The sequence below is a fragment of the Nerophis ophidion genome, linkage group LG15 (assembly GCF_033978795.1).
Source record: "Nerophis ophidion isolate RoL-2023_Sa linkage group LG15, RoL_Noph_v1.0, whole genome shotgun sequence".
In the NCBI taxonomy this organism is placed as follows: Eukaryota; Metazoa; Chordata; class Actinopteri; order Syngnathiformes; family Syngnathidae; genus Nerophis; species Nerophis ophidion.
This window is the reverse complement of record NC_084625.1, coordinates 2839261-2852744: the sequence shown is the minus strand read 5'-3', so window position 1 is coordinate 2852744 and position 13484 is coordinate 2839261. Positions and strand designations below refer to the sequence as shown.

General features: G+C 41.0%; 1 protein-coding gene and 1 long non-coding RNA gene across 11 annotated transcripts in view; one reads left to right on the top strand and one right to left on the bottom strand.

Moving 5' to 3' along the window:
- The window catches only part of LOC133569808 (uncharacterized), a 276288-nt gene that overhangs the window by 130904 nt on the left and 131900 nt on the right, over positions 1 to 13484 (bottom strand). The gene's annotated exons all lie outside the window — the stretch shown is intronic.
- The window catches only part of plod2 (procollagen-lysine, 2-oxoglutarate 5-dioxygenase 2), a 125648-nt gene that overhangs the window by 71602 nt on the left and 40562 nt on the right, over positions 1 to 13484 (top strand). For all 10 annotated transcript variants that reach the window (XR_009809740.1, XR_009809741.1, XR_009809738.1 and 7 more), the window contains exon 8: positions 1860 to 1961. Coding sequence is in view for 1 of the 10 variants with exons in the window: in XM_061921246.1 (XP_061777230.1) it covers positions 1860 to 1961 (102 nt within the window). In the remaining 9 variants the exon portion in view is untranslated. The remainder of the gene's footprint in view (positions 1 to 1859; positions 1962 to 13484) is intronic.

Here is a 13484-nt window from a genome sequence, read left to right as displayed (position 1 = left end):
CTGTAGTTACTGGCAGTGGTCCTCTCAAGTGGTCTTGAGCCCATGTGGTGATATCCTTTACACATTGATGTCGCTTTTTGATCCAGTACCCGCCTGAGGGGACCGAGGGTCACGGGCAATCGATATTGGTTTTCAGTCTCGACGCTTACATGCAGTGATTTCTCCGGATGCTCTCAACATTTTGACGATATTACGGAGCGTAGGTGGTGAAATCCCTTGATTTTTTTGCAATAGCCGATCGAGGAATGTTGTTCTTAAAAAATTTGCTCACACATTTGTTGACAAAGTGGTGACCCTCGCCCCGTGGACCCCGACTTAAACAAGTTGAAAAACTTATTGGGGTGTTACCATTTAGTGGTCAATTGTACGGAATATGTACTGTACTGTGCAATCTACTAATAAAAGTATCAATCAATCAATCAATCAAAACCGTCCTTGTTTGTGAAAGACTGAGCATTTTTTTGGGAAGCTGTTTTTATACCCACTCCTGGCACCCACCTGTTCCCAATTAGCCTGCACACCTGTGGGATGTTCCAAATAAGTGTTTGATGAGCATTCCTCAACTTCCTCAGTCTTTTTCGCCACTTGTGCCAGCTTTTTTTATTCCAAATGAGCTAATACTTGCTAAAAATAACAAAGTTTACCAGTTTGAGCGTTAAGTATCCTGTCTTTGCAGTTTATTCAACTGAATATAAGTTGAAAAAGGATTTGTATTCTCCTTTTTTATTTACCTTTTACAACTTCACCGCTTTTGGGGATTTTACGATGACGTCATAACGAACACACTCCTAGCCACAGGTATCTCGGCATTCCAGATTGAAATATCCGAAGTCAGAATGCAAGAATTTGCTTTGGTATTTAGCATATTTCTTTTCCTCTGTTCTTGTTTATAGTATGAAATTCCGAGCGTGTCACAATAATATTTCAAAGGAGTCGACCTCACCAGGAAAAATGCTTAAGGCTGCAAATGTGACTTAAGATGTGACTTTAAGGTTTTACTACTTACGTATAAAATACTACACGGTCTAGCTCCATCCTATCTTGCCGATTGTATTGTACCATATGTCCCGGCAAGAAATCTGCCTTCGAAGGACTCCGGCTTATTAGTGATTCCCAAAGCCCAAAAAAAGTCTGCGGGCTATAGAGCGTTTTCCGTTCGGGCTCCAGTACTCTGGAATGCCCTCCCGGTAACAGTTCGAGATGCCACCTCAGTAGAAGAATTTAAGTCTCACCTTAAAACTCATTTGTATACTCTAGCCTTTAAATAGACCTCCTTTTTAGACCAGTTGATCTGCCGCTTCTTTTCTTTCTCCTATATCCCCCCCTCCCTTGTGGAGGGGGTCCGGTCCGATGACCATGGATGAAGTACTGGCTGTCCAGAGTCGAGACCCAGGATGGACCGCTCGTCGGGACCCAGGATGGACATCTCTATGCTGCTGATCCGCTTGAGATGGTTTCCTGTGGACGGGACTCTCGCTGCTGTCTTGGATCCGCTTTGAACTGAACTCTCGCGGCTGTGTTGGAGCCACTATGGATTGAACTTTCACAGTATCATGTTAGACCCGCTCGACATCCATTGCTTTCGGTCCCCTAGAGAGGGGGGGTTGCCCACATCTGAGGTCCTCTCCAAGGTTTCTCATAGTCAGCATTGTCACTGGCGTCCCACTGGATGTGAATTCTCCCTGCCCACTGGGTGTGAGTTTTCCTTGCCCTTTTGTGGGTTCTTCCGAGGATGTTGTAGTCGTAATGATTTGTGCAGTCCTTTGAGACATTTGTGATTTGGGGCTATATAAATAAACATTGATTGATTGATTGATTGAAATCTCCCTTAACCAAAACCTGGATTCTCTCCCCCGCAGATGTACTTGAACTACTTGGCCAACTACGTCCCCAACACCTGGAACTACGAACACGGCTGCAGCCACTGTGATGACCACGTCTTGGACTTGTCTCAGGTGAAAGTAAGTCCTGGGTTCCCTTCACTCTAATCGCCGGAAGGTTTATCTTCAGGCACCTCATTGTGGGTTTGGGGAAAGGCCGAGACAGTCGGTGCCATCATCGGTCAGTGACTGTCTAGACCAGGGGTAAATGATAAATAAATGGGTTGTACTTGTATAGCGATTTTCTACCTTCAAGGTACTCAAAGTGCTTTGACACTACTTCCACATTCACACACACATTCACACACTGATGGAGGGAGCTGCCATGCAAGGCGCCAACCAGCAGCCATCAGGAGCAAGGGTGAAGTGTCTTGCTCAGGACACAACAGACGTGACGAGGTTGGTACTAGGTGGGGATTGAACCCTCGGGTTGCGCATGGCCACTCAACCACCGCGCCACGCCTAATGTTATATTTGTATCAACACGTGATAGCAGGGACCCTGCCATTCAAAACTAGGCTGCTACATTACTAATGATTAATGTAACTGTAGCAGAAAAAAATAGTACAATAGCAATAGGAGAGACTATTGTAGAGAGTAAATGATGAAAAAAAACCCTTGATTGAACGTTTTAAAAAAGGAGACCACACGAAAAAAATGAAAATTACATTTTGAAACATAGTTTATCTTCAATTTCGACTCTATTCTACTGAAGAAAAGAAGAGAAAAACTAGCTAATTTTAATCTTTTTAAAAAAAAATTTAAAATAATTTATGGAACATTATTAGTAATTTTTCTTGATTAATTTTAGAATTTTGATGACATGTTTTAAAAAGGTTAAAATCCAATCTGCACTTTGTTAGAATATATAACAAATTGGACCAAGCTATATTTCTAACAAAGACAAATCATTATTTCTTCTGGATTTTCCAGAACAAAAATTTTTAAAGAAATTCAAAAGACTTTGAAATAAGATTTAAATTCCATTCTATAGATTTTCTAGATTTGCCAGAATATTTTTTTTGAATTTTAATCATAATAAGTTAGAAGAAATATTTCACAAATATTCTTCGTCGAAAAAACAGAAGCTAAAATGAAGAATTAAATTAAAACGTATTTATTATTCTTTACAATACAACAAATAAATGTACTTGAACATTGATTTAAATTGTCTGGAAAGAAGAGGAAGGAATTTAAAAAGATAAATGTGTTTAAAAATCATAAAATCGTTTCTAAGGTTGTATTTTTTCTCTAAAATTGTCTTTCTGAAAGTTATAAGAAGCAAAGTAAAAAAATAAATGAGTTTATTTAAACAAGTGAAGACCAAGTCTTTAAAATATTTTCTTGGAATTTCAAATTCTATTTGAGTTTTGTCTCTCTTAGAATTAAAAATGTTGAGCAAAGTGAGACCAGCTTGCTAGTAAATAAGTAAAATTTAAAAAATAGAGGCAGCTCACTGGTAAGTGCTGCTATTTGAGCAATTTTTAGAACAGGCCAGCGGGCGACTCATCTGGTCCTTACGTGCGACATATCACCCCAACCAATGTAGGCAGAAAGGTGGTGTACATTTGTAAATAGTGTGCAAAGAACTACGTAAAAAATGCAGCAGCATGTAGACAAGTGACCAATAATATATCATTATTGTAGTTCCCCATGAATTCCCATATATTTCCATTAATTCCCCGTATATTCCCATTTATTCCCATTAATTCCCATATATTCCCATTAATTCCCCGTATATTCCCATTTATTCCCATTAATTCCCATATATTCCCATATATTCCATTAATTCCCCGTATATTCCCATTTATTCCCATTAATTCCCATATATTCCCATTAATTCCCATATATTCCATTAATTCCCCGTATATTCCCATTTATTCCCATGAATTCCCATATATTCCCATTAATTCCCCGTATATTCCCATTTATTCCTATGAATTCCCATATATTCCCATATATTTCCATTAATTCCCCGTATATTCCCATTTATTCCCATGAATTCCCATATATTCCCATATATTTCCATTAATTCCCTGTATATTCCCATTTATTCCCATTAATCCCCATATATTCCCATTAATTCCCCATTAATTCCCATATATTCCCATTAATTCCCCGTATATTCCCATTTATTCCCATATATTCCCATTTATTCCCATGAATTCCCATATATTCCCATATATTTCCATTAATTCCCCATATATTCCCATTTATTCCCATGAATTCCCATATATTCCCATATATTTCCATTAATTCCCCATATATTCCCATTTATTCCCATGAATTCCCATATATTTCCATTAATTCCCCGTGTATTCCCATTTATTCCCATGAATTCCCATATATTCCCATATATTTCCATTAATTCCCTGTATATTCCCATTTATTCCCATTAATCCCCATATATTCCCATGAATTCCCATATATTCCCATATATTTCCATTAATTCCCCGTATATTCCCATTTATTCCCATTAATTCCCATATATTCCCATTAATTCCCCGTATATTCCCATTTATTCCCATGAATTCCCATATATTCCCATATATTTCCATTAATTCCCCGTATATTCCCATTTATTCCCATTAATTCCCATATATTCCCATTAATTCCCCGTATATTCCCATTTATTCCCATGAAATCCCATATATTCCCATATATTTCTATTAATTCCCCGTATATTCCCATATATTTCCATTAATTCCCCGTATATTCCCATTTATTCCCATTAATTCCCATATATTCCCATTAATTCCCCGTATATTCCCATTTATTCCCATGAAATCCCATATATTCCCATATATTTCCATTAATTCCCCGTATATTCCCATTTATTCCCATTAATACCCATATATTCCCATTAATTCCCCATTAATTCCCATATATCCCATTCATTCCCCATATATTTCCATTAATTGAAGTGAAGACCAACTCTTTCAAATATTTTCTTGGAATTCCAAATTCTATTTGAGTTTTGTCTCTCTTAGAATCCAAAATGTTGAGCAAAGCGAGACCAGCTTGCTAGTAAATAAATACAATTTAAAAAATAGAGGCAGCTCACTGGTAAGTGCTGCTATTTGAGCTATTTTTAGAACAGGCCAGCGGGCGACTCATCTGGTCCTTACGGGTACCGCGTTGGTGCCCCCTGGTCTAGACAGCGGGAGTCGGTTCTTGCTTGTCCTATTTTAACAGATAAACCAGACCTTGACAAGAATAATGGGTTTTGTGCCTACCGGACCTTTGGGAGCCCATGAAAAGAACATAAGTGCAAGGGAAACCACTGGCGAGAGGAAGTCTGTCACCGCAGTGAGGCAGGATATGGCTTCTGGGGTTTTCAGAAGGGCTCATTTAAAGGGGTGTCACTGCTGACCAGGATCCCTCCATGCACTTTAGACTGGGTCCAGGCTCACCAGTTATGGCGGTCACATGGGAGTTGAACAAGGTCAAGAGGGAAGGAATGGTAAGAACTCAAAAACACTAGCGGGTGTGTGGTGGCATCTGTTTCAAATGTTGGGGGACCTAATAATCCGTTTTATGCTTTAATCTATTTCACATCACCGGTCTGCTAAACGGTGATTTACGAAATGACCATCAGAGAGTCATGAGCTCAGTGAAATAGTTGAAAGTGATTCAAGGCAGCTGCGTGAAAAGCGGGGCTATAAAAGTGTTGCTTACTAACCTTATTAGTAGGTGCGGCTTTTATTTCTCAGCACATTAGGAGCACAATTTAGTGGACTCGTTTCTCAACTTGTCGAAAAGCAAAGTCTTGCTTCAGTCTTGAATGCTTTTCTTCAGTAAAAGAGCTGCGGTCCGTTGGCTTCAGTCAGAGTTTTACCGCCAAAGACAACAACAAACCAGTCAATCAAATCCTGGGGCTTTTTTTTGTGTGCCTCTGAAAAACAGTGTTAACACAACTCCTATTTTATTTTTAGTTTTTTTGTCACAGCGCATTGGCAACATTCTTCAAGCCAGACGTAGCAAACCTTCAAATTATATGCCACTAATCCGTTTTTCAGCCCTTGGTCCAGACCAGGGGTAGGGAACCTATGGCTCAGGTAAATTTGAGCTGACTCTGCATAACACGATAAATAATGAATAATTCCATTTGTTATCAGTGTTAAAAATGATGTTCAAAATATAAAACATCCTCGTGCGTTTTTAACCCGTCCATCCGTTTTCTACCGCACCTGTTCAAGAAGCTGCGTTGATGGTAAGAAGTTATTTATTCATTATTGGTTAATGTGGGGCTTGCCCTCCTGGGGGTTCTTCAGACCACCAAGAACCGACACGAGACCCTGTTTCAGGGTTACAGTATTGTTTCATTTTGCAATAAGTCTCTCGGTTGCTTTCCAGCAATTGTTTTTTTCTCTTTCGTTTTGGCTCGAGCTCTGGCTCCTGCACCAACCCCGTCTCTCCTCCAGCCAGCGACAGGTGATTAGGTAACAAGGCCCAGGTGGGCCTTCTACGCACCTGTCGCTGATTTCAAGGCCGGTCCTGGCAATACCCTGCTTCGCTGCAGGCCCGCAGGCCACGCCCCCCTCCACAGTTAGCTCCAGAATAATAATGTTATTACAAAGAATAAGAGACATATTATACTCTAAAAATGTTAGTTAAAAATGCACGCGTTTAGTTGTGTTCAGGGTTAAAAAAAATATTTTAAGGCTCTTACGGAAATACATTTTAAAATATTTGGCTTCTTGGCTCTCTCCGCCAAAAAGGTTCCCGACCCCCTGGTCCAGACCCTCGCTGTCGCTGATTTCGAGGCCGGTCCTGGCAACACCCTGCTTCGCTGCAGGCCCGCAGGCCACGCCCCCCTCCACAGTTAGCTTCAGAATAATAATGTTATTACAAAGAATAAGAGACCTATTATACTCTAAAAATGTTAGTTAAAAATGCACTCGTTTAGTTGTGTTCAGGGTTAAAAAAATATATTACGCCTCTTACGGAAATACATTTTAAAATATTTGGCTTCTTGGCTCTCTCCGCCAAAAAGGTTCCCGACCCCCTGGTTCAGACCCTCGCTGTCGCTGATTTCGAGGCCGGTCCTGGCAACACCCTGCTTCGCTGCAGGCCCGCAGGCCACGCCCCCCTCCACAGTTAGCTTCAGAATAATAATGTTATTACAAAGAATAAGAGACCTATTATACTCTAAAAATGTTAGTTAAAAATGCACTCGTTTAGTTGTGTTCAGGGTTAAAAAAATATATTACGCCTCTTACGGAAATACATTTTAAAATATTTGGCTTCTTGGCTCTCTCCGCCAAAAAGGTTCCCGACCCCCTGGTCCAGACCCTCGCTGTCGCTGATTTCGAGGCCGGTCCTGGCAACACCCTGCTTCGCTGCAGGCCCGCAGGCCACGCCTCCCTCCACAGTTAGCTCCAGAATAATAATGTTATTACAAAGAATACGAGACCTATTATACTCTAAAAATGTTAGTTAAAAATGCACTTGTTTAGTTGTGTTCAGGGTTAAAAATATATTTTACGGCTCTTACGGAAATACATTTTAAAATATTTGGCTTCTTGGCTCTCTCAGACAAAAAGGTTCCCGAACCCTGGTCCAGACCCTCGCTGTCGCTGATTTCGAGGCCAGTCCTGGCAACACCCTGCTTCGCTGCAGGCCCGCAGGCCACGCCCCCCTCCACAGTTAGCTCCAGAATAATAATGTTATTACAAAGAATAAGAGACCTATTATACTCTAAAAATGTTAGTTAAAAATGCACGCGTTTAGTTGTGTTCAGGGTTAAAAAAACATTTTACGGCTCTTACGGAAATACATTTTAAAATATTTGGCTTCTTGGCTCTCTCCGCCAAAAAGGTTCCCGACCCCCTGGTCCAGACCCTCGCTGTCGCTGATTTCGAGGCCGGTCCTGGCAACACCCTGCTTCGCTGCAGGCCCGCAGGCCACGCCCCCCTCCACAGTTAGCTTCAGAATAATAATGTTATTACAAAGAATACGAGACCTATTATACTCTAAAAATGTTAGTTAAAAATGCACGCGTTTAGTTGTGTTCAGGGTTAAAAAAATATATTACGGCTCTTACGGAAATACATTTTAAAATATTTGGCTTCTTGGCTCTCTCCGCCAAAAAGGTTCCCGACCCCCTGGTCCAGACCCTCGCTGTCGCTGATTTCGAGGCCGGTCCTGGCAACACCCTGCTTCGCTGCAGGCCCGCAGGCCACGCCCCCCTCCACAGTTAGCTTCAGAATAATAATGTTATTACAAAGAATAAGAGACCTATTATACTCTAAAAATGTTAGTTAAAAATGCACTTGTTTAGTTGTGTTCAGGGTTAAAAAAATATATTACGGCTCTTACGGAAATACATTTTAAAATATTTGGCTTCTTGGCTCTCTCCGCCAAAAAGGTTCCCGACCCCCTGGTCCAGACCCTCGCTGTCGCTGATTTCGAGGCCGGTCCTGGCAACACCCTGCTTCGCTGCAGGCCCGCAGGCCACGCCCCCCTCCACAGCTAGCTTCAGAATAATAATGTTATTACAAAGAATAAGAGACCTATTATACTCTAAAAATGTTAGTTAAAAATGCACTTGTTTAGTTGTGTTCAGGGTTAAAAAAATATATTACGGCTCTTACGGAAATACATTTTAAAATATTTGGCTTCTTGGCTCTCTCCGCCAAAAAGGTTCCCGACCCCCTGGTCCAGACCCTCGCTGTCGCTGATTTCGAGGCCGGTCCTGGCAACACCCTGCTTCGCTGCAGGCCCGCAGGCCACGCCCCCCTCCACAGTTAGCTTCAGAATAATAATGTTATTACAAAGAATAAGAGACCTATTATACTCTAAAAATGTTAGTTAAAAATGCACGCGTTTAGTTGTGTTCAGGGTTAAAGAAATATTTTACGCCTCTTACGGAAATACATTTTAAAATATTTGGCTTCTTGGCTCTCTCCGCCAAAAAGGTTCCCGACCCCCTGGTCCAGACCCTCGCTGTCGCTGATTTCGAGGCCGGTCCTGGCAATACCCTGCTTCGCTGCAGGCCCGCAGGCCACGCCCCTCTCCACAGTTAGCTCCAGAATAATAATGTTATTACAAAGAATAAGAGACCTAATATACTCTAAAAATGTTAGTTAAAAATGCACTCGTTTAGTTGTGTTCAGGGTTAAAAAAATATTTTACGCCTCTTACGGAAATACATTTTAAAATATTTGGCTTCTTGGCTCTCTCCGCCAAAAAGGTTCCCGACCCCCTGGTCCAGACCCTCGCTGTCGCTGATTTCGAGGCCGGTCCTGGCAACACCCTGCTTCGCTGCAGGCCCGCAGGCCACGCCCCCCTCCACAGTTAGTGGCCCAGACTTTCCTCTCCCCAGCCACTTGGTCCACATTCTCACAATACTAATAATAATAATAATAATACATGGATGATAGTTTTGGTGTTGAACAACCCATTTAGATCAAAGGCCTACTGAAAGCCACTACTAGCGACCACGCAGTCTGTTAGTTTATATATCAATGATGAAATATTGACTAAATTGCAATTTTAAAGGGGAACATTATCACGATTTCAAAAGGGTTAAAAACAATAAAAATCAGTTCCCAGTGGCTTGTTGTATTTTTTGAAGTTTTTTTCAAAATTTTACCGGTCTCGGAATATCCCTAAATAAAGCTTTAAAGTGCCTTATTTTCGCTATCTTCGAAACCACTATCCATTTCCCTGTGACGTCACACAGTGCTGACAATGTAAACAAACAATGGGAATACCACAGCAAGATATAGCGACATTAGCTCGGATTCAAACTCGGATTTCAGCGACTTAAGCGATTCAACGGATTACGCATGTATTGAAACGGATGGTTGGAGTATGAAAGTATTGAAGAAGAAACTGAAGCTATTGACGCTATTCATAGCCATAGCATGGCCGAATAGCTGCCAATAGCTAGCAAACCGTCGATTGGTAAGTGTTTGTTTCGCATTAAATGTGGGTGGAAGGAAACGTAATATAGTTGCAAATGCATCTGCAGGTTATCCATACATCTCTGTGCCATGTCTGTTTTAGCACCGCCGGTAAATAGCATGTTAGCATCGATCAGCGTAGCATGTTAGCATCGATTAGCGTAGCATTTTAGCATCGATTAGCGTAGCATGTTAGCATCGATTAGCTGGCAGTCAACATCAACAAAACTCACCTTTGTGATTTCGTTGACTATGGTTGCAAATGCATCTGCAGGTTATCCATACATCTCTGTGCCACGTCCGCCAGTAAATAGCATGTTAGCATCGATTAGCGTAGCATGTTAGCATCGATTAACTGGCAGTCAGCATCAACAAAACTCACCTTTGTGATTTAGTTGACTTTATCGTTGCAAATGCATCTGCAAGTTATCCATACATCTCTGTGCCATGTCTGCTTTAGCACCGCCGGTAAATAGCATGTTAGCATCGATTAGCGTAGCATGTTAGCATCGATTAGCTAGCAGTCACGCCGCGACCAAATATATCTGATTAGCACATAAGTCAACATCAACAAAACTCACCTTTGTGATTTTGTTGACTTTATCGTTGCAAATGCATCTGCAGGTTATCCATACATCTCTGTGCCACGTCCGCCGGTAAATAGCATGTTAGCATCGATTAGCGTAGCATGTTAACATCGATTAGCTGGCAGTCAACATCAACAAAACTCACCTTTGTGATTTCGTTGACTTTATCGTTGCAAATGCATCTGCAGGTTATCCATACATCTCTGTGCCATGTCTGCTTTAGCACCGCCGGTAAATAGCATGTTAGCATCGATTAGCGTAGCATGTTAGCATCGATTAGCTAGCAGTCACGCCGCGACCAAATATATCTGATTAGCACATAAGTCAACATCAACAAAACTCACCTTTGTGATTTCGTTGACTTTATCGTTGCAAATGCATCTGCAGGTTATCCATACATCTCTGTGCCATGTCTGCTTTAGCACCGCCGGTAAATAGCATGTTAGCATCGATTAGCGTAGCATGTTAGCATAGATTAGCGTAGCATGTTAGCATCGATTAACTGGCAGTCAGCATCAACAAAAATCACCTTTGTGATTTAGTTGACTTTATGGTTGCAAATGCATCTGCAGGTTATCCATACATCTCTGTGCCATGTCTGCTTTAGCACCGCCAGTAATTAGCATGTTAGCATCGATTAACTGGCAGTCAACATCAACAAAACTCACCTTTGTGATTTCGTTGACTTTATCGTTGCAAATGCATTTACAGGTTATCCATACATCTCTGTGCCATGTCGGCTTTAGCACCGCCGGTAATTAGCATGTTAGCATCGATTAGCGTAGCATGTTGGCATCGATTAGCTGACAGTCAACATCAACGAAACTCACCTTTGTGATTTCGTTGACTTTATCGTTGCAAATGCATTTGCAGGTTACCCATACATCTCTGTGCCATGTCCGCCAGTAAATAGCATGTTAGCATCAATTAGCATAGCATGTTAGCATCAATTAGCTGGCAGTCAACATCAACAAAACTCACCTTTGTGATTTCGTTGACTATCGTTGCAAATGCATTTACAGGTTATCCATACATCTCTGTGTCATGTCTGCCTTAGCACCGCCGGTAATTAGCAAGTTAGCATCGATTAGCTGGCAGTCAACATCAACAAAACTCACCTTTGTGATTTCGTTGACTATCGTTGCAAATGCATCTGCAGGTTATCCATACATCTCTGTGCCATGTCTGCTTTGGCACCGCCGGTAAATACCATGTTAGCATCGATTAGCATAGCATGTTAGCATCGATTAGCTGGCAGTCAACATCAACAAAACTCACCTTTGTGATTTCGTTGACTATCGTTGCAAATGCATCTACAGGTTATCCATACATCTCTGTGCCATGTCTGCTTTAGCACCGCCGGTAAATGGCATGTTAGCATCGATTAGCGTAGCATGTTACCATCCATTAGCTGGCAGTCAACATCAACAAAACTCACCTTTGTGATTTCGTTGACTATTGTTGCAAATGCATTTGCATGTCAACCGGGAGGTTTGGGTGAGAAAATGGTGGTAATAAGTTGGCTCTTACTGTAGTTATGAGCGGAGATGGGGTCCTTTTGCAGCGGCTGTAGACTATTACCTCCTCCCACCGAGACACTGGCGGTCACCACACCCGTCCGACTTTCAGGTACTATAAAATTTCACTAAAACACTAGTAAAACAATAGGAAGATAAGGGATTTTCCCTAATTTTCCTAGTAAATGTGTCTAATAGTGAAGTGAATTATATTTATATAGCGCTTTTCTCTAGTGACTCAAAGCGCTTTACATGGTGAAACCCAATATCTAAATTACATTTAAAGCAGTGTGGGTGGCACAGGGAGCAGGTGGGTAAAGTGTCTTGCCCAAGGACACAACGGCAGTAATTAGGATGGCACAAGCGGGAATCGAACCTGCAACCCTCAAGTTGCTGGCACGGCCACTCTACCAACCGAGCTATACCGCCATCTGAATCGCTCTCACTGCCCTTGCCATTTGTTTTTCTAGTCCTTCACTCTAAATTTCCTCATCCACAAATCTTTCATCCTCGCTCAAATTAATGGGGAAATCGTCGATTTTCTCGGTCCGAATCGCTCTCGCTGCTGGTGGCCCTGATTGTAAACGATCAGATGTGAGGAGCTCCACAACCCGTGATGTCACGCACACATCGTCTGCTACTTCCGGTACAGGCAAGGCTTTTCTATTAGCGACCAAAAGTTGCAAACTTTACAGTCGATGTTCTCTACTAAATCCTTTCAGCAAAAATATGGAAATATCGTGAAATGATGAAGTATGACACATAGAATGGAGCTGCTGTCCTCGTTTTAATAAGAACATCTCATTTCAGTAGGCCTTTGACCTTCCTCTTGTGTTAGCTTTCTGTTACCATCTCTTATGTTAACGGGTCGGTTTTGACCCATGTCTTAAATCAGCTGTAAAATACACTAAAAACAATTATCTATCATCCAATTTGTTTCTCATCTCTTGGTTACCTCGTTAGGCTTCCTTATCCTTGAAAATATTGGTTTTAATATTTTTGATTTGGGACATTGGGCCTTTTTTTGTCAGTATACCCTTCCATTTCAATTTTTAAAAATGGTAAAACGAACCTCAAGAGAATCATATAAATAAAAAAAAAGGTTGTTGTGTTACCTAACTATTACTAAGGGGTATTAGAACACATCTTTTGAATAAATGTGTTTTATTTTTTTTTTTCATTTTAAGAATTTTAACTATAGTAACATCTATGGTGTTACGGGTCAATTCGACCCATATATATTTACTTCAAGAAAAAGGCTAAAAAGTATTTTTTTCAGCAACAGAAATCCAACATCAAACAAGCAACAACCAATCAAGCAAATGAAACCAAGAGAAATAGATTACTAGTTCCAAAACTAATAAAAAAACAAAATCAGAGTGGCAAAAAGTGTCCGTCTTTTTGTTTGTTTTTGTACAGGATAACAAAGTAAAATGAGAATCCACTAGAGCTCACATGATTGGGAGAAGAGCTGGCGGTCAGTGTGTTCAGTTTTGGCTTTTATCATTGCTTTATCATCTTATTTTTAGAACCGGGTCAAAACCGACCCTAACAACACCAAGGGCATAATTTCTACCAGAGCATTCTATA